The following is a 21,085-nucleotide window of genomic DNA, read 5'->3' on the forward strand; positions in this document are numbered from 1 at the left end:
GCGGCACATCAGAGAGAGACTGGAGAGGGAGAGGTACCATTAACTTTATTTATTTTTGCCAGAAGCCGGCCTCAGCGAGCTGGGCCGTGGAGCAGCAGTAACAGCCCGCACCCCAAGCGCCGTGCGGGCGCCACCGAGACGATAAAATGGCGGCCAAAGCCGCCACACGCCAGGGCCGTTGCCCGGGGCCGGCCGCTGCCGTCCCTCCCCTGCCCGCCAGGGGGCGCGCGAGCCACGGCCGAGCGGCCCTGAGGGGGCCGGGCGGGCGGTGCGGCGTCCCGGCGGCGGAGGAGGGGACAGCGTGTGCCAAGGGACAAGGTGAGCGGCCCCGGCCCCCTGCGTGGGGCAGGGCCGCCGCGTCTTGGGGGCTCGAGGGGCGGCCTCGCTGCCGTCCTGCGTGCTGATGGCGCGGGGGCAAGCACTTGGGGGAGCCGGTGTTCGGCCCGGTCCGGCCCGGCCCCCGCGTCGGGCCGCCATGCCTGGGCAGGCAGCAGCACGCTTGCGGCTGGGAGCGCCCTTTAATCTCTTCCCTTAAGTCTGAGTTTCCTTGTGAGGTGGGGCAGGAGCCGGGAGGGAGCAATTTCCTTTCCCTGGGTAAGGCAGGGGCAGGAGCTTGGCGATCCCCGCGTTCTGGGTGCCGGCACGGCCAGCCTGCCCTGGCGGCGCTGCAGGCAGCAGCTCCTCGTTTTGCACCGTCATGACTAGATAGTGTCCCACCTTCCCCGGAGCTGACAGCATGAAACACCTGGGAAGGGAGAGTCGGTAATTGAGGGCAATGTACGCTCAGGGCAAAGTGCAGTCCCTGTTGGCGCAGGCAAGGTTTTATTTATTTTTTTTAACCTAAACACTTGCCTCTGGATGCCTTGGAGACATAAACATGCAGGCATATTGACTCCTACTACGCTCGTGAAAAGGATTTAATAGAGAGTGAGGAGGTTTATTTTAGTTAGTTTTAATAATCAGCTGCTATAAAAAGTAATATAACACCACATCTCTGCTGTGGAAACCAAGGGCTGTTTTTAAAATGCCTCAGCCTTGTGCTGTCCATTTAAAAACTCGTGCCTTTTTAGAATAATCTTTGTTGGCTTCAGTCAGTATCAAATTAATTTGAGTATTTCGGGGTTGGAAGAGGGGAGGGGATAAGGGGAAGACAAATCCAAGCTCTCTAGTCTAGCATTTACCAGAGTTACAAAGGTTTCACTTTGATGTCTCCTGTGCGGCTAAATGGACAGTGCCATCATCTGGTTTAAGTTCCCATCACCAGCATCTATTACCTCCAATTCCAATAGCCTCCTATTTTGCCAAAAGCTTCTGGAAACTACTTCTGTAGTTTGTTCCAGTGGTCATGAAGCCGAGCTTCCCCCCGCGTTGTGGTTTTTTTTTTTTTGTTTTGTTTTAGTACCCAATTCCTACTGTGAAGTTTTATCAGAATTGCATTCTCACCCACTGCCTCTTCCCTCCTCTCCCGTTCAGAAGCACTTCACTACAATGTGAGGTTTTTTATTGTGAAGGCACTTAGAGTCTATTGTCACAGCACCCTTTGGCTTTTTTTTTTTTTTTTTTGTGAGCTGTTTAAATCTCTCCCTGCAAGATGTTTTTTTTTGCCAAGCCTCCGATTTGTGCGTGATATCTCCTTGTGTTCTCTCTTCAGGGTTTTAACAGCATCTTCATGATGGGTGTACCAGGACCGTACGCAAAAGTGGTGTTGCTGGTGCCATATGCAGAGATAACATTGCCTTCCTATTTCCCTTGTTTAACAAGGCCAGTAATCTGATTAAGTTTCTCCACCTCTATGAGCTCTTCATTGCCACCACTATTGTACTGGCATCTCACAATGAGTTACTTATCTGTTATGCGTTTCTCATTCTTTCCAGTCATTGCTTTCTTGTAGGCAGCTACATACCTTTCATAGCAAGATTTGCATTTCTTATTCTGAGATATTTTACTTCTGGAGTTGCCTGTATTAAAATGCATTTTGTTTGAATAGGCTCACTTCAGCGAGTGATCCATATTGTTCTGTATGACTGCTCTGTCCTAGCCATTATTTGCCACTCCATCAATTTTTGTCATCTGCAGATGCTGGCGTCACTAGTTTTTTTTTCTGTATGTACTTCCCCATCATTGTGGAAAATGGTGACCAGCACCTGGTCCTAGTATTATGGTCTCATACACCCCCCCAGCCTCCTCAGCCCATTTTTTCCCCATTAGTTCTTGTCCGCAGTGAATGGACGTTTTACAGCATCACATGCTATAGTTATGCTCAGATTTGAATTCTTAACTGATTCTTCTATTAGCTTTCCCCCCCCCTTTTTTTTTTTTAATTGATGTAAGGTTAATTGGTTCATTAGATAGCCATTCTTGTAATTTCAGTTTTAAAATGATTCCTGTGCTTGGAATGTGGAAATACTTCATTGCAGTGGGATAACAATTTCCCATGTGCCTCTGTAAAGCATGGCACTTGCCCTGCTGTCTCAGACAGCTTAAGTGTGATTGAGTAACTAGAGCCAGTTGAAACATGTTGTCGCCTTCCAGCTTTGTTCTTAGTTTCTGAATTTCCTCCTTTTTCTCCTGAATCCCAAAAGGCTTTATTAAGACAGCTTTGTGGGAACCATTAACTCTAAGCTGCATAATTATGTTACTATGAGCTTTGACTTAGTTTATAGTAGGAAAAAAAAAGCATGTGTCTCTAGAAATTTATATTCCTTAATGACAGAATTTTAACTTAGTAAATTAAAAGGTTTACTCAATTTACCTAGGAAGTTTTAGTAATTACCAGCAAGAGAGTTTACCTGCAGAACTACTAAACACAATAAAGTAGGTTCTGTGAAAACATGACACTCTAAGGAGCTGCCATGTTATTATGCTTGTTCTTCACCTTCCAAATTGCACCTAAGACTCTCATGTACTTAAAGAAAAGGATGGTGATGCTGTATAGCTTGCTTTGTTTATAAATGGGGACCAATATTTAGCACTCAGAATTGTATGCATTTGTGATGCTAGAAATCAGGCCAGGATATTTATTTTTTCTATTTTTTTTTGTTTTTAATTTAAGGCATGTACAAAGATTAGTGTAGTTAATCCTCATGCCAGTATTTGCATGGTACTGTGTGACTTCACTCTCACTGTTGCATTTTAGACCACTTAATGACAGGCCACTTCCCTTTCACTCTCCTTCCCCTGCCATCCCCACCACATCCAGTTACTAAAGCAAGGCAGACTGTGTTCCTCTGTCACCCTCACAGTGCCAACTGCAATAGCCAGTCTTGCATCTTGTGATTAGGAGGTGGCATGAGAAACAAACCTTTCCACCATCTTTTCACCCTGAAAGGCCTAAGATATTTTATTTTATTTTTTAGTGATCTCCAACAAATACTCAGGTTTCTGGGATGGATGAACAGGCAAACTGAATTTTTTCAGATTTTGGTGATGGACTTAATTAATTGCTGGCATCCTTATTTATGTTACTCCTGTTGAAAAATGGGCTGGGGGGGAGGAGTGGGGGTTTTATCTGTTATTAGTGTTTTGACTTTTTTTATAGGTCTAGCTTAGGCACTCACACAGTTAAATTTGCCTCATATGGTCACTTCGCCACAAAGCTGAAAACTTCAGAGGAAAAAATTAAAGTCTTCAGCTCTGTCCATCAGCACAACAGCTATAGACCATGTGTTCCTTTTTTCCAAGGGAGGGAAAATTGGCACCTACCCATCAATTAGCTGGTTTTCATTTTGGCTTTTTTTTTGGATCACTGAGCCCCAGCAACTTGTGTGTACAGTCAAAGATCAATTTAATTTTATAAGCATTGCATATTTAGTCCTTAGCACTAATTGGCTGTAGATGAGAAGCTGATCAGTCTGGTTGGTTTGGATGTGGCTTTGCAGTTAGGGGTATGATTTCACTACGCCTGTGCTGTTCAGTTTATGCTGTGTGATGGTTTCTGCTCTGGCTTATTTTTAACCCTGGCAGCTTCTAATAAGTGTCAAATAAGCAGCTTCTAATAAGCTGCTTAGAAGCTGTTTCTAATAAGCATCTTTGCTTTGTATTTCCCATCCCCAAAGAGTTGCACACTAGTCTCTTCCTCTTTTTCTTAAAGGTTCTCAAGCTGGCCATATGTATCGCTGTAGCTCGCCATTCTGGAGCTAGCACTAAAACAGCGTATTAACACTTTTAGATTATTTGTTTTTCTTTTTTTTTCTGAAAACAGAATTCAAACATTTTGTCATCTCAGATTCTCTGTGAATGCAGCCTATTCTCTCATAGACAATAATTTTAAGTTGTTACTTTATGCAGTGTTTTTTCTTCTACAGTCTTTCAGCCACCACTTTAAAAGTGCCTCTGAAGAGAGTGGCAGTGGTAACTGGCTTTTTTTTTTTCCCTTGTCAAATGCAAATCTCTCACCTCCCAAGTGTGAACATTCAAAGCTCTCTTACTGGCTTTTTTTAAAAAAAACAAAAAAAACAAAAAACAAAATTAGGCCACAGTTAGCTAAGCAGAGTGACCTGATTTGTGCTGGATCAACATGTTATCAACTTGAGGTTGTCACTACAAAGTGAGTGTGGTGAAGTCTGCCTGTTCCAACTAAAATCAAAGCAGTCTCTTGACATATCGTAGTGCTGAAGTCAGCAGTTTCTGCAAAGTGGGTCTAAATGCAGATTGAAGGATCTCTTCTGTGTATATATGTAATTACCAGTGCCAACCTACTTATTTATAATCAAATACTTTTTGTTGTATTTTTACTCAGGAGGACATGAGAGAAAACAGTTCTACGTGATTTTTTCGTTCTTTGGCTTTTCCTTATCTACAAAAGATTTGGCTTTGTGAGGTATATTCAATGTTTTCTCTAAAGTAGGCCGCCTGAGAGATCCCATGGAGTAATTCACTTTGCTGAGTTAGCAGGTGAGGCCATTGGACAGAGTCAAAAAAGATACTGCCAACTGTGAAACAAATGAATCAATACCAGTGCAACTGGATCAGTTCGCGTCTTCCGATACGAGAAAAGCAATGGCACAGATGCAATATCTGACATACAGATTTAAAAAACAAATATAAACACACACACACACACACACATTGGGTTGGCTTTTATTGGAAAGCCTAGATGCAATCTATAGTTATCAATTTGTGGAAAATTCAGGACACATATAAAGTTAAGAAGGCAAATTAAAAGAACAATACAAATCAGACGAAATATACATCTCAAAATATCAGGATAGCATTTCGACTGGCATTGCCTAAAATACTTAGAGTCTCCTTTCTTTTTTTTTTTTGTAATATGCTTCTTTTAATTATGCATATTTTTTTCTTTAAAAGATCTTTTGTTTATATATTCCCCAAGGTCACTATTTCCTGCAGGAGCATGTCCAGATCACAAGTCTTTTTTAGCAAGAAATAGGCTCATTATACCTACTAACAAGGCCACTAATTGGCTTGATTTGACTTTATCTGAAATGATCACCAACAGATACTGTAATTTGTTGTTTACGGGTGCCAGAACAAAGGAGAAGGAACTGGTACGCATCAAGTAGAAGATATATTTCATTGTTGACATGTTATACAAGCTTTTCATATTCAAACAGAACAGAAACATTTGACATAATTTAGAATATGAGCCTATTTCAACAGAGAGCACTTACAGCATGCTAAATACAGTGCTGTGGAAGAGCCACCCAACAGAACTGCAAACACCTAGCATTTTACATCTTTAGAAAGAATACGTAGATCAATGACATGCCTCTGGGGTCTGACATATCATCCTCTCTAAATTTAGGGCCCTCAAGACTTCAAGGGTAAAAATACTAACAACTAATCTGTGCTTTCATTCTAATAGATGATTAGCATTCATTATATGTGTAATTAGTTCTGTATGTTCTACCAAATACACACATACAGTAATAGCACTGATACTGTAGATTCGGTAGCAACTTGGCTGGGAGAAATTCAAATCTGTTTATCAAACAATCCTAATGTGCAATTTAGAGTATGTAATACCATAGACTCTCAGAATACAAAGCAGTTAGAAAACTATTTTTATTACATCCACTTGAACCATTCATAGTTAAGACACGTTCACTTACTATGTTTTGTCATTATAATACATGGATAGAAATACTGTGTATATTTCAATGAACATCAAAAAACCCCAATTTTGTCTCATCTTAAAAATATTTATTTTTGTGGCTGAATTTAGTGCTCATGAGAGTAAAGCTCTAAGAATGGTTTCAGCCAAGATGTAGAACAGATGCCATAGATGCCACCACAGGCTTCCTGTAAGGAACCAGCTGCACACTTCAGTTCTGTCCTGCAGCAAATATACTGGGCCTTGGAGCAGAGCATGCCAAATCTATGCAGTGGTCTGGAGATGCAGCCTAGGCACTAGAATTGGACCTTCCTCTCCATCCCCAGGTTCAGTGTTCACAGTAATGGGATTTGATCTGCCAGCTGAAGGCCAGGAAATGAACCTACTGAACAGCCTGCCTGCCTGCCTAAAGAGCAATTCTGTAGCATCAGGTCAGAGGTACGCTTCTTCTATCTGGAGTTATTAACATCTAAAAGAGTTGTATTATACAGAAGACAAAGTTGACATAACTGGATGAAACTACATCATTTCTTCTTCTTCTACATACAATTTGCCAAGCACCTGAGACACTATTCTCTCCATTGTGAAACAAAGCTTCTAAAAAAACAACAGAAACCCCACCTGGTATGAATAAATGTCCATTTATTACGTTAGGGCTGGAAAAAGACAAGGAAAACCCAACCTATTAAAGTCTTCCATCATAATAAACGAGACTTATTTGGTTACTGTGCCTTCTAACAATGACTGATGAAGTGGCACTGGCCTGGGTGACAGGAGAGGTACGGGAGGGGAGGGAGCTGCGGTCTGATTCAGCCAGCCACTTCGGAGTGTCCCATCCTATCAGCAGAGTGATAGATGCACAGCTTTAAACCTAATACAAAAATATTAACACTTTTGGACATTAGTCATCACTGTTATATCTCTACAATATAATCCTTTATACTGTACAGCTATAACATAAAAGGTGCAATTCCTTTTTCTTTAAAAAAATCACACACAGCACATGTTTTTATGATTTTATTTTTAAGTATAAACTTTTTTAAACACTTTACATAAATTAACTCCTCTGAGACTAATATTTGATGTACAGTAAATTGTAATTCATATAAAAATCCATAAACAACTTGTCTCACATAATTTACAAAAAAATCAGGGTTTCCTTTGCTTATCTGCAACAAGGATTCTACTTGCCATTTCCCCCCCAAGGCAAACCATGTTAGCATTGTAAAATCCATTATTAAATTCCCATGGTAGCATAAGTCACTTGTGCCAATGTCCTTTTAGAAAGCAGCACAGTTTAAAGCAGTTGGGTTGTCTATAAACCGTAATTTTTGCCCCACGTTTTAAAATTAACAGATACATACCACATCCTATGCAGTGAGAAAGAGAGAGAAAAGGAGAGAGAGAAAGAGAGAGACTACTTTTCGTAAGCAAAGGTCAACAATTCAGTAATATTTGGAAACACTGTATGGGTCTGTATCTTAATTAAATACAGTGCCTCAAAGGAACAGACAGCCTGTTGCAAAATCTGTAGGCCTTTTTCTTTTTTCTTCTTTTTTTTAATACTTTTCAGTCCAACTTGAGTGCAGCGATATGCATATGTAAACATATTCTTTAAAGCAGATCACCTTTAAGGTCATTGAGAAAAAAAAAAAGTTTTGTCATTAGCAGTATCATTCTTCTGGAAGGCGCTCTTTTCATTACAGAGTCTGTTCGGATTGTGCTACAGAAAAAATCTGAGCAAAGATGTAAGCTTAGGCTCAAGTAGTAATGCAGCAAAACAGTTTGGTCTCCTTTTTAGAAGACACTGGTACACAGTCTCTTTGGCAGCCTGAGCTAAGCCAGTGTGTTACCTCTTTCCTATCTCACTTTGTCTGAGGAACTGTATATTATTAGCGCTGTCTGCTAATTCTGGATATTGCTCCACAGAGAGTACATAGTACCCATCGTATCCTTGTACCTTTCCAGCACTTAGCAACTGCCTCTTTTCTCCTTCTGTCCACAACCTGGCGCCTTCCTCTCCATCCCTTACTCTCTGTTGTTCTCTGGCCCAGGCACTGGAAAGAGCTCTTTGCCTGGCTTGCTCCAGTATTCGGGCCTTTTCCTCATCAAGTGTCATGCCATAGCGGACGTGAAGCGCTAAAGCACCGTACTGCATTTCAACATCAGCAAACCTACGAGTCCTGCCATTTACCACAGTGGTGGACTGGGAAACAGTGACGTTGATGCCGTTCTCCAGGGCCTTCCGCCCGCTTGTCAGCCTCAGTGTCCCAAGGTCACTCTCGGGGGAGGTGGTCTTGATAAAATAGTGCGTGTCCTTTCCCTCAACGGTGAAATGCAAGTTTTCTAGGTAGTAGGCATTGTTCAGAACAGCTGCCACTTTTATGCAGTCTTCATTCGCAATGTTGAGCACGTTTGTTTGTACTTTGCCTTGATTGACAGCGAGCATCACCCCTTTCCCAATCAGAGACTTCACCGTGGCAAACCACAGCCATGACTTCTCTCCACTGGATTTCCGTCTGCTGACCTGCACTTCTGCCATCCTTCCCAGGGAAAGGAAAGCCTTTGCTTGTCTCGCCACTTGTTGTTGCACTCCAGAAATTGGCTGTAAACAAGAACAGACAGAAGTTTTACCAGCCATCTGTAGCCCTCTAGATGCCAAACAGCCAGGCTTTCTTGGTGTGCTGCCCGTGGACGACAACAGGATATGCCACAACTGACAGTGCCAAGGAGTTAATTAAATCTACATACTGCTTGTTCTGCTGAGTTACAAGACTATTTTGTTTGATAACGTTCAGTGTTTTTTCTCTTTGTCTCCCTGAGAACCTGCACAAAACCAAGATTTAACTTCAAAGGCTACTTACTAGGCAGCACAGGACAGACCTTTGCAATACTAATACTTAATATGGGTGAGAGCAGTCCTACTACAGTGTCATCTCATCCTCTGAGCTTGTTCAGCTGTGATTCCTGTCTAGCACAAGTCCATCCAAATTGAGATTTTTGCAGGTCACGAAGCTGCGCTTTAGAACTGTAACAAGCCCTTCTTTACGCTGAGTCAGGAGATAGAGTCTCTCAGGTAGCTGCAGTCTGAGACCAAATTGCAGGGAGGCTCTCATAGCCCCTCAAGCTGCTAAAGGAAGGAAGGGAATCGAACTGTAATGATAGTCTTTCTTTACAGTAAAAGAGAAGAAAGCAAATGGTACAGAGCAGTGAGGTGGAATACTGGGGACAGATACCCCTTCTTGCAAATACTTGCAGAAACTGATAAAAAGAGCTGTGGGAAAAGGCTGTGGCCAATTCAGCTGCGTGAGCTTCCATTTCACTCCAAGTACCAGCATGCTGCCTAAAAGACATGAGCAGCTTCTCCCCACAGAACTTCAGACAGGTGCAATCCTGAATACAGCAGAGTGCTTTGTTGATAACTAGCAAAGACAAGGGGCAATGAATGAACCAATGGGCAAGTCTAAAATACGCTTGCTTGGTATTCCATATTTTAACATATCTGGGGTGTTCTTGTTGAAAAGTTGTGTGTAAAAAGGGAAGGAAATAAGAGGTTCAATTGTGAGGTGCAAAAGCACAAGATGGAAAAGCTAGGATAGGAGAAGCTGTTAAAGAAGTTTACTTTGACTGTTAAGAGCTATACGTAGCCCAAGTATGTCAGATGCACTCTTGGATAGCTGGGGAGCGGGACCTGCCAGCATAACTACTGTCGTTAGCCAGAACAGGTAGAAGAGCAGGAGCGACTAGCAGGAATGGTTAGCTTAGCAGGGCAGCTCACATCAACTGTGGTTGGGATGAGACCTTACAACTGTGCAGAATAGGCACATCTTATCTGTCTAACCCTGGGTCTTCACAGCTACAAGCTGTGAATGAGCTAGTATTGACAGAGATGGGGAGCAGACAGCTGCCTTAGCAGTTGTCTCAGCAGGAAACAGAGTAAGATTTAGATAGGTTTGGCTGCACTTTTGAAAAGGAGTACTTAGTTTCTGTAGATGATCCAGTTTATCTTTCAACTGACCCCTTCTCCCTTCAATCAAATACTGTTTAACCCATGTGATTAATTGCTGAAAAATGAGGCAAAAACCTGTTTAGTTTTCCCAAATTTCTGGGTGGGAGACCAAGCAGGAGTTTTTAATAGACTCCTACATCCTTAATTCAGCCTTGCTGCTAATCAAAGCCTGGCAAAGGGCTTGCAAAGGCTTCTCTGCTCTGCCATGAGGCCAGGTTTCTGGAGGGGACAGTTCCTGAGGGAATTATGAATTGACTTGGACTCTCAACTCTTCTTGAATGTGGCAGATTCCAGCCTGCACTTGCTAACAAGTATGGATTTCAGCTGTTGTAAATCCTATGTGAAAGCCATTGAGCACAAAATATATTCTAGACAGCACGCTCATCAGTGAGATGCTATAGCAACTTCATAATGACAAAGTTTGTTTATTTTTAACATGTAACCTCAGAGCTCTGAAGCAAAACCTCAGAGCTGGGTAAAGCTCACTCCAGAATGTTTCAAAATACTAAGTGGTTTGTGTGTTTACTTCTGGCTCCTGGTTGTATTTGCTTGTTCAACAGTGAATATCATAGTCACAGCTTCTTCCTACCTCTGAATTTTGATTCTTTGTTTTCCTCCCACTTCTCTCTCTCTGTCATGTCACATGCCCCTGGCACTCCTCATGTTGTTGAGCTCTTTCCTGAAGACTTCTGACAACTAGCTGTCTGCTCTCTTCTCTTTGGCCAGACTGGTTCTCTTCTTGGTGCACCTTTGCTGGTGTTAGTGGGTAACTGCATTCTTTAGCATTTGAGCTCTAAATAAACAACCTCTGATAGTTCTTCACAGCCATGCCTGATGACAGGTCTCTTATCTCCTGATACAACCACCTTGCATGGAGTACTTGCAGTGCTCCTCCTTCACTGCTTCTACTGCTCATGAGAGACACTATTCTCATGCTGTGCTCTTAAGGTCTTTCCCTGCTACTCAATCCCTGGCTATTAAAAATATATGTATATATTTAGTGGGTCACTTCATGCATGCAAAATTAGCTTCCATATGCTCCCTTCTGCTGGGCCATCCTTCTGATGATTTTTTGTCTTAATTAGGTTGTAAGATTCTTCAAGATCGTATTATCTTTTAATCTCGTAAAGTTCTCTATCACGATTCTTGTAAGAAGAGATCTGGTTTTGACTGCTCACAATGGGATTATCTGTTTTACTGTCTCTTAACACTTCCTTCTTAACTGAGAACTCTAGGATTTTTGAGAGCATAGATCTTTGATTTTTGAGTAAATTTGATTCGTAAATATAATTTTCTTAAATAGCAGATTTAGACTTTAACTTCCACATTTGTTTCTTCCATAATTTAAAACTGTAGCAGGTTTTCAGGACTGAAGTTCATTTTTTTCCTCCCAAAGAACTTCGTCAGCACCTGGAGTTTTGGTTTTATGTAATGTAATGGGTTTTACCTCAGGTAATTTCATTTTCAATATTTTATCTTTACATATAAAACATGGTTAATATTAAAGAGAAGTAAAATTGTAGTGGTGCATGGTATGCATAATTTATATCACCCGTTCTTCTGTTTATTTCAGTCTATTTTTTACTACAGTGTTCAGTTTCTGCCTTCAGGCATAGTATTCATACAAATCTAATCTCTCCAGTTTCTGCTACGAAACTTAGACATCTTTAAAGGGTCTTAAACTTCTTTTCATTGATTATTGTCTTTCTGAATTTTTATTATTGCTGAAAGCAAACAAAAGCTTATTTCAAATGGTACCTAACTTAGCAAATCTGTAAGAAAAAACACTATCTGTAATTTCTTAAATTCTTTTGAAAGTAGATAAAAATGAGAGGTTTGAAAAGCACTGTTCAGATTTAACTTAGCAAGTAACCCTGTCAGGACTATCCATGTCTAATAACATCTGAATAGAGGGAACATTCTGTCTTGTCCCATTTGTATGTTTAGTTTTGTTTCTTACTGGTATGTCCTCCCATTGCTGGCTCTTCACAAGTTCATAAGAAGGTTCTGTTAAATCAAATTTCGGAACAGGGAAACCAGGAATGGCATTGTGCAGATGGAAGCCGAATGTCACCAGCCAGCTGTTAACATCTGAAAGAGAATTATTTAAAAAAAGAGAAAAATATTAGAATTGTTCTGTATTTTGCAATCAATTGTTGCATGAAATAGCTTTTGGCATGGTTGATTTCCGTCTGTAACATGAAAATTGTTCAACAGTCCTCATTCTGATATGTGTGGTTTAGATTTGTGCTAAAGCTAGAATAGCAAGCCTATACAGAAGACTTGAAGTTCTAAACCTACAAGAAAACATCTATTCCATGCCAGAGTTGCACTGTGCTCATTTAAAAGGTATTGCAGGTTTCAGCGATTCTGAAGGCCTCAGTGACGTCCAGAACAACTACAGGAGCACAATTAAAGTGAGATCTCCTTCTAATATAGCCTAAACTTATTGGGATTTCATGGTCAGGCTGAACATGCTTTATGTTGCACCTTCATCATTAATACTTTAAAACCTAGTAAAAAAGAGAAAGTACTGCAGAGCACACCCTGTCCTTTTGTTATGTATGTGTTCTTGTAATGTCTTCACACTAGCCCTGAAATAATACCTATATGGTCAATTACCTTTTAAATGATTTGGCCACTATTTTATGTTGATTCAAGAGAAATCTCGCCCTCTTCAAGATGAAGTTGGACCAATGAAACTAAAAGCTAATGAAATGTATTACAGTTCTATCAGTAAGCAGGTAGGATATGAAATTAGCATTAGATAATATTATTTATGATACATTTTGTGTTCTGTTAAAAATAAATAAATTAGGCATGCCAACAATTAATTAGTTAACAATTGTTGGGCAAGAATGGGTGCTCTGCCTTGTTTCTGAATACCCTTTCACAAATACTAAGCAGACGTTGGCAGAGTGCTCCTTACCAAGTCTAGTAGTTTTCATTTACGAAAACCCCAAATAAGTGGAACAAGGAATGAAATTTTTCCAAATGTTGAAAGAATAAAAAATTATTTACCTTAAAATAATTTCTAACCTTTCCAGATATGTCTCATGAGGCTCTGCATCTAAAACTGCCAGTCAACCAAATTACTAATTATGATAACCTTATATGAGCAGTGTGTGTCTATGTATTCCATACATCAAAGATGTTAAGAACTAAAACTGTATTTTGAAGGCAATTTTTGAACCAAGTGCATCATTTTCAATGCCACAAAGAATCTGATTGCAACTGCATTCCCTACAGCACATGCTGCTAAAAAAGGGACAGATTCAAAGGTCTGTTATTACCCTTGCTCCCAGGCAGCCTGTTAGCAACCCTGTTAACAGGTACTGTTTGTTAAATTAATGCAAACCCACTTGATTCCCAGGATGCTCTGGTAGTCTTACAACTTGTAAGTAAGTGGGGCTGAGCCCCTCCTGTAGTCTGGTGCTGTCTGTGTAAAATATTTCGGATTATTTACATCTACTCAAATACGAAAATTCAAATGTATCTGAGCCATGCATTTTTCAGAACTTCTGGTGACATGTAATCATCACTAACTCTAGACCCACAAAAAGCATATAGGTTCCCTAATAACTCAGCTATACAAGAGGTGGCACATTAGCAGCTTTTTGTTACCAAAAGAGAAGTTCATACTCCTTCTTCTATATCCTACTCCTTCTTCCCCGCTCCTGGCTGTGTACTCATTACTTTGTGCTGGCCTTGGAGCTTATTGGTCTTCTCTTTCTTAGCCCATTCACATTAGTAGTCTTGCAAAAACCTACCCTGGCAAATATCAATCAACTTCCAGTGAATATTTTCTGCCATGTTAATGAGTTAAACTGGTCACAGAAAGACCCCTCCATTCCCTTGCTACCTTACAGTCTTACTCCCTCTTGTCTTTGGTCTTTTTGGTCCATGAATATGCACTTTTTACTGCTTAGTAGCCCAGAGCCATGAAGAAGCCTGACTAATCCACATGTAAGGAGATTCTCATAGAGGGTCTTGAGGAGTTCTTACTCCTCTACTTGCTCAAGGAGTCTATTTTTTTCACTGTAAGAGCACTGGGTAATGTGTAACAGTATTGGAATGAGAACCTAGGGCTCCTCTTTCCTCTCTCAACATCTCTAGCTGAGGCACCTTGTGCTATAGTTCAGTCAGTGGGAGAGGAAGAGATGTATTCCTCTGGTACTCCAAAATGGACTTTGGAAAACCCAATCCCTCTGTATACTGAGATGCTTTGAATTATGTTTTTGGGTCAACAGTCTAATATTAAAGCACCATAACGGCGGTGTAGGGCACAAGGTTTATGTTTAGTTACCTGAACCTGAAAGCTAATAATGGCCTGTAGATCTTAATTTCTTACACAGGTACCTAAATCAATGTCTAAAGCTACATAAGATATTTTAAAGATCTCCCATTTGCCATTTCACTATTCCTGATAAATGTGTTTGCTGTAATTATTCTCATTGTTAAGTGCTTAATGCTTCCTCATAAAGAACTTTTCCAAATAGGACATCTTTAGGTACTTCACCAAAATTGTGAATTCCAGTCTAAATTGGATGTCTGCAGTTCCAGCACCCCCAAGCTAAAATAATTTTGTCTATCTGGTTCTAAATGCCAGGTACTTTTCTGAACAATTATCTTCCCTGAGAATTTGTTTACTAACCTTCCCCAGACAATATCCTCAGCCTGTAACCCAGATAATCAGATTCCAGATTATGAGAACACAGAAAGGTAAATTTCTGAGCAAGTGTGAGACAGTCTTGCAACCTGTGGTATGATCTTTTACCTGTGATATAATCCTTCACATCATGTATTTTACTGGCTGGGTTGTTATTTCTAAACATGTACAAATTAAAAGGAGCTGGATCCTTCCCAATTCTCTTCCAGATTTCAATATCAGGAGTTGTCCACCGGCCTGCCAGTATGTCATAATCTCTTTCTCCAAAGTGGACTAGCTTGGTCAGTGGGTCGTATAAGCCTCCGTGGAATCCGATTACCAGCTGGAAGTCAAGATTAGAGTCGAAATAGATCTCTCCATAAGCAGTGTATTGAATCTGTTTAAGCATGAGACCATTGCTGCTGAAAACAGCCAGTGGTGTCCCCGTATTGTCTGATGCAATATAAAACTCGTCTCCACTGCTAATTTCCATGGCAAAAAGGTGTCCTTGGAGATCATAGTAAAGAGATGTGATTTCAGAACTTGAGTGGTTATATACATGAGTTATCCTGGTTGGGTAAGTAAGGTCTGCGTAAAAAAACTGGAGGTGCTGTCCAAGACTAGTTTTACTGGAAACTCGTCGTCCAAGTCCATCATAACGGTAAATCACCGTCCACCCACTGCCTTTGCTATAAACTCGAGTAAGAAGGCCCTTTGAACTGTATTCAAAGATTTCAGTACCCCTCTGCCGCAGAAATCCGTCTTCATCTAAGCGGTACTGAACATCGCCTAGCCTAGTTATTCTGTCTCTCAGGTCATAGCGAAGTGGCGTTAAACGGGCGCTGCTACTGGGGTTGAGCAAGTGGAGGTTGCCATTCAGGTCATAGTTGTATCGCCACATTATTTTCTCATTCAGATAAACTGTCTGGAGCTGACCATCTACATCATATTCGTAAGCATATTTTGTGGTGTTGGCAAATGGCCCGATCTTAATTTCTCTTTTTGTCACTCGTCCCATGTTATCATACTGAATTGTAATCCAATACATTAATGACCGAAATATTTCATACTGAATTTCCTTGATGCGGCCATGTGCATCAAAATGTTTTGTGTAGGTCATTACAGCTGTTGAAATGATCTGGTTAATATCATAATATATAACTCCAAATTTTCCAAACTGTTCAACTTTGCCAGAGATATCATCAAACTGGTAGAGATCAATAGGCAATGGGGTTTCATTGATGACACCTTGCATGCTAGTCACTCTGAAGCTATTGTCATAGCTGTAGTCAAATCGGGCATTTACCATTCCGTCTTCACTAAAGCGGAAAATCTGTCTGTCAATCAGTGGGCCAATTTGCCTGTATCTAATGGTGCAGATAAAACCATCGCTTTGGAGGTTTACTGTTTTCAGGACTCCTGCTGTCTCATCGTAAGTAAAACTAACTCTTGTACTATCGTATAAAATTTCTGAGAGCTTCGTCTGCCGTCTGTACTTGAATAATACTCTTCGGCTTGTCCCCAGGAAAGCAGTTTGAAGGAGCTGCCCTTCTTCATTGTAGTCCATTATAACAGAAGCATTACTTTCTGGGGGGTTGTATATATTCCGGTAATAGCCAATGGAGCGGATAGTCTGCATGGTATGACGAGCAACACTGGGCATGGTGACAGCAGAAAGTCGATCCAACAAATCATATTCGAAGATATACTGCCGTTGGCTATGAAGCAGAAGAACCATTGACTGAAAATTAAGAACAGATTTTTACCATGTGACAAATGGTGGAGTACCCGCCCCCCCCAATATACCGATACTATTTCTTCACAAAAAATGTGACATTCCCACTTGAGAAAATTATCTCCTCTTTAATTGAGTTATCCTTGACCTTACATGTTGTTAACATCTCCCTGCCTAATTTACTTGGATGCTTAATTGTAAGGGGTTCTGTAATTAGTAGTTCCACATTCATAATTTGCTACTTGTTATGACTGTATCACTCTTTTATCAAGCACTCACAGCTAAACAGCAGATTGTCAATGGATTCAGATAAGTCATGTTTAATATGGAAAGAAGTAAAACTGTCTTAGAGCCATTAACTCACGGGGAGAACAACATATGGGAGATACAATTTCTTCCCTACAATTAGAGATGATTTTGAAGAATTTGAATAGCCTGAGATCTGTGAATACTATGTTCTTGTTCTGTAAGCTTTTCAGACATAGGCAAAAGAATGGTTTGATTATTTATATCAAAAGGAGCTACTTGGAATTATTCTGACATTTTTCTGATGTGTGGCCATTGTGTATCATAGGTCTTGACTAAATTATGTCTGCAATGACTAGTAAACAGTATTTGCTGAGCCACAGCTTCAACAGAAATACATTTAAACCCCAGAAAGAAATGGCTTCTCTTTTTGCATAGCAGGCATGAAATCTCACAAGGGTGATTTTCACAGATATTTCTAGAGGGAGAGCTATCATTCAGCAATCATTTTACATAATGAAGATTCCTAATTTTTTGCCTATTGTTTATTTTGATGCTACAACATATAGCAAGTACAAATTGATAGCTGTAACTATTTAGAAACAAGAGCTTTTCTTGGTAGTAAAAAAAAACAACAGTGAAGAATTTACAAATTCTTATCAACTGAATTACATTGCAGAGATCTAGTCCCTGTACCTTATTTTAAGTGTTAAGATAAAAGGTAAATACAGATGCTTCTTGTTAGTCAGTGGCCTTAATAATTTAAAACCACATCAATTCCTAGCAATTAGCTACAGTGTGATTACATATCTATTGTATAAAACATTCCCCTAGGAATCTCATGTTGATACTTAGAATAATTGAAATGTGCTTCTGCAACCTGTTTTTGCTTTGTATGCAGCAGTCAGATGCTGTAGAATTTCAGCACATTCCAAGCATTTTGTAAAACCTGAGTGTTCTTTACCTTTTCCAAATATGTGTAACTCCAAGTTTTCCCATCAGCAAACACTCTAGACACTATCCTTCCCTGTCCATCATACTCTATTTTTTCACTAGTTGTCCCTCGCTGTATGCTGCCTATTTGACCTGTGGATGAATAGGTAACATTGACAGCCATCAGCTTGCTGCTCGGTAGCCACAGAGTGGGGTGCCCTGATGTGTCGTAGGCAATCCTCAGAAGAAATTTACGGTGGTCATCGTAGATCTTTTCTGTCTTTGTGGTTCGATCAAAGTCAACTGAAAGGAGGTTTCTGCCATTAACCTTTTTAAAGCAAACAAAATGACACAATAAATCATGCTGTTCAAACCCTAGCCACCTATTATTTCCACAAAGCTAGCTATTCTTTAAATACCATTTACAGTGATTGATTTGCTTTGTGCGTAAATTATTTTAGCAACTTCTTGATATAAATGTAAGGCACTATATTAGCATCTACTTTAGAAGGTCTCATTATATGAAGAGATGGCCCATAATTTGTTGCAATGTGTTCTTTCTTGATGCTTAGTTAACTGTTAAGAAAATACTGAAAGATATGCACTGAAAACGTCTGTAATAAATGGGTCCACTTCAGCAAACAAACTACTTCTTTTGTAGTCAGTCCGAAGTATATCTAGCAAATTAGTATTGAAACATATTCTCAGAAACTGCTTGTCCAGCTTATAACAATCACGCTAAGAAAGAACTGAATCCTAATCCTCCACAGCAAGTATTTTTCAAATACAAAGAGTAAATACAAAATTAAGATCTTCAAAAGCATGTTAAATCTTCAAATTAAGATTAAACAGTTTTTAGAACACAGGCTTTCCCCTTCTGGGTGGAATGGAAGTTTAACTCAGTATACCATCCACTGTTGCAATGTATTTATGAGGCTGAAATCCTTAGTAGAGGATTATGTCTTCTGCCTAGTTAACTGACCACTTAAAGCCATAAATGACTGGAAGACTACTGAACCACTGGAAAACATTTATAAATGCTTTGAAGGTTATAACTATTTTGATTTGAAATTAAAGCTTAGCCTAGATACATTTATGTTGAAAACTATTATTTATATATGTAAACTATAGTGGTTGATAGTGATTTTCTGTCTAAGACTTTTACGTTTAAATACCGCCCCCCCCCCGCCCTTTAGTGTCCTAAATACACTAACCTTCAGTTTCATTTAATCAGCTCTCATCTTTGTATTTATGAAAGGAAAATGTCTGTTTTTCTTTTCCCACATCAGTATCTTTGTACTTTTCATTCCCCTCTGCATTGAACTGTTTTTAGTGGTCTCAAACAGGCTCCCAGGATTTCTTTGTTCGTCTGTAAACTACTTATCAGCTGTGTCTTTTAAAAGTTATTCCAGCTGGGTGTGAAACACTGTTAACTAAGATTTTTTAACATTGTATTTGCTAACATATGGGAAGTAGGGAACAAATGGACATATAGCCATAAGTATTAAGAATTTTTTTAAAATTCCTTTTCAAGTACTTGATGCATACATTACAAAGAGGTGAAGAAAGATGGCTAAATAACATTCAGAAAAGAACAAGAGAATAGATATCCTGAGCAAAGAAACGAGTGGAGGATTTTTGCATTTGTCAGGGCTGCATGTTCAAAAATCCATATATCATGGATGTTGGTCCTTACACCCTGAGGCTGATAAGCTTCTAAAAGATCAATATAAATTAGATCCTTTATTATTGGCATAAAAGGTATAAAGTGCTGGTGATGGGTCATAGGCAAATATGAAAAAAAATCCTACAAATGCTCAGTTTTGCTTATATCTGCCTATCTATCTGCATAACCTTTCTCTTTTTTAAGATGAAATCACTGACACGAGAACAATCTGCACTATCAATTTCAGAACAAAAATCATATTTTCATTTAAATCTAAGTAAGGAACACAAAGTCTAGCAGATGCAAAATAGGCACTTTATCTGTTTAATGAGACATCAAATGTTATTTAAATATTTTTTTAAGAATTAACACTACAAGATTGATTCTAGAAGTAGGTTAAACTTAACTATGAAGCATTCCCATTCACTTCCTTTTGTCTTTTTTTTTATTTCTTAATTTTCAAGTAGGTTTTGTTCAAATTGTCCAACATCTAATCTTTCCTAATTTGCCTAAATTCACTCTTAAATCTTGTTTATCTCTGGCTTTTATTCCTGAGCTTCTCCCACACATGCCTCCACTCATCTCTGCATCTCCCTGCCTGTTTTGCTTCTCCGATCTTTTTCTTCCTTCCTTTCTCTCCATCTTCCCTTCCTTATTTTACATTTAATTATGATTTTTATTAATTTTCTTGTCACTGAAGTGAGAATGGGCACTTCTGATTTCTGAATTGGCAAAGAGGGAAGGGTGGTTTTATGATTAAGGCAGATGTCCAAGCAATCGTGGTTAATTTCTTGGCTAAGCACATCCTTCCGGTGTAAATTGCAGCAAAGTACTTAATCTGGCTGTCTCGCTACCTTATCTGCTAAATGGGATAATAACATCCCTTGCCTTCTCACTTTCCATCTGTCTGGTCTGTGTAAAGGCAGGATACGAGGGGAAAGAAAGGAAGTGCCTCTTTCTCCAGCTAGATTCATGCTTCCAGATTCTGCTGACAGAGCTCTTGCATTCAGACATGCAAGCTTTTGGTGAAATTATGGCTGTGTCTGCATAATCTCGTAATACAGATCGCAGTTACAATAACAACAAGTGTTGGTGATATAGCTTCTTTCATTGGTCAGTATGGGGCTGGAATAACATATGTCAGCTAAAGTACTGCCTTCAACTTATAGCTTCTTTCATTGGTCAGTATGGGGCTGGAATAACATATGTCAGCTAAAGTACTGCCTTCAACTGAAGCGTTTCTTATCAACAGCTCTGCTACCGAAATGCTTTTACAGCAAAACTTGAATGTTTTTATTGCGTCTAAGACAGTCATACTCCAAATATATTTGAAACCTCTGGGTTTCATTATGATAAAAATAGTAATTCAGGAAATTTTCAATGAAGAAACACTTAATGACACAAAACTGAGTCTCTTGACAGTCCCTACCTACCATTCTGCTACGTTTCAGTATTTTAGGGGTCCACCTATCCTGCTCTGCTTAAACTCCTGTTTTTCTTCCCAATGAGAAGTATAAAATCTGACTCTGATTCCCCCATTAGGAGTAGAAGTATATTGCTGTGTCTTACAGAGAGATTCAAGAGGTAATGTGAAAACTGGGGATCTCTGCGGAGCTTGGAGCATGCCAGGTCTCAGGAGGAGGCAGAGCAAACTCTTCCTGTGAGTTCCCTCATCTCTGTTACCTGTCTACTCTGGGGGCATCCCTTGAGACAGAGCTCATACCAGTTCCTTTATTTGAGACCCTTGCCCTTGTGAGTGAGGATTTGTCTGGCCT

The 21,085-nt window shown here is 39.8% G+C and overlaps 1 protein-coding gene and 1 long non-coding RNA gene across 3 annotated transcripts in view; one reads left to right on the top strand and one right to left on the bottom strand.

Moving 5' to 3' along the window:
* Window positions 1-248: 248 nt before the first annotated feature.
* Window positions 249-8,832, top strand: LOC141942667 (uncharacterized). Of its 2 annotated transcripts, none has more exons than XR_012628696.1 (5): window positions 249-318; window positions 1,652-1,761; window positions 4,739-4,893; window positions 6,400-6,511; window positions 8,516-8,832. It is a non-coding gene; the product is annotated as an uncharacterized LOC141942667 (long non-coding RNA). The 2 variants fall into 2 exon arrangements; XR_012628697.1 differs by having other exon boundaries at window positions 8,541-8,832.
* The window catches only part of TENM3 (teneurin transmembrane protein 3), a 363,886-nt gene continuing 347,864 nt past the window's right edge, over window positions 5,064-21,085 (bottom strand). The window contains exons 30-33 of the mRNA XM_074866418.1: window positions 17,676-17,972; window positions 14,860-16,471; window positions 12,043-12,173; window positions 5,064-8,678 (exon numbers count right to left, since the gene is read on the bottom strand). Coding sequence (XP_074722519.1) covers window positions 7,923-8,678; window positions 12,043-12,173; window positions 14,860-16,471; window positions 17,676-17,972 — 2,796 coding nt within the window. The 3' untranslated portion in view covers window positions 5,064-7,922. The remainder of the gene's footprint in view (window positions 8,679-12,042; window positions 12,174-14,859; window positions 16,472-17,675; window positions 17,973-21,085) is intronic.

The sequence above is a fragment of the Strix uralensis genome, chromosome 4 (assembly GCF_047716275.1).
Source record: "Strix uralensis isolate ZFMK-TIS-50842 chromosome 4, bStrUra1, whole genome shotgun sequence".
Taxonomy (NCBI): domain Eukaryota; kingdom Metazoa; phylum Chordata; class Aves; order Strigiformes; family Strigidae; genus Strix; species Strix uralensis.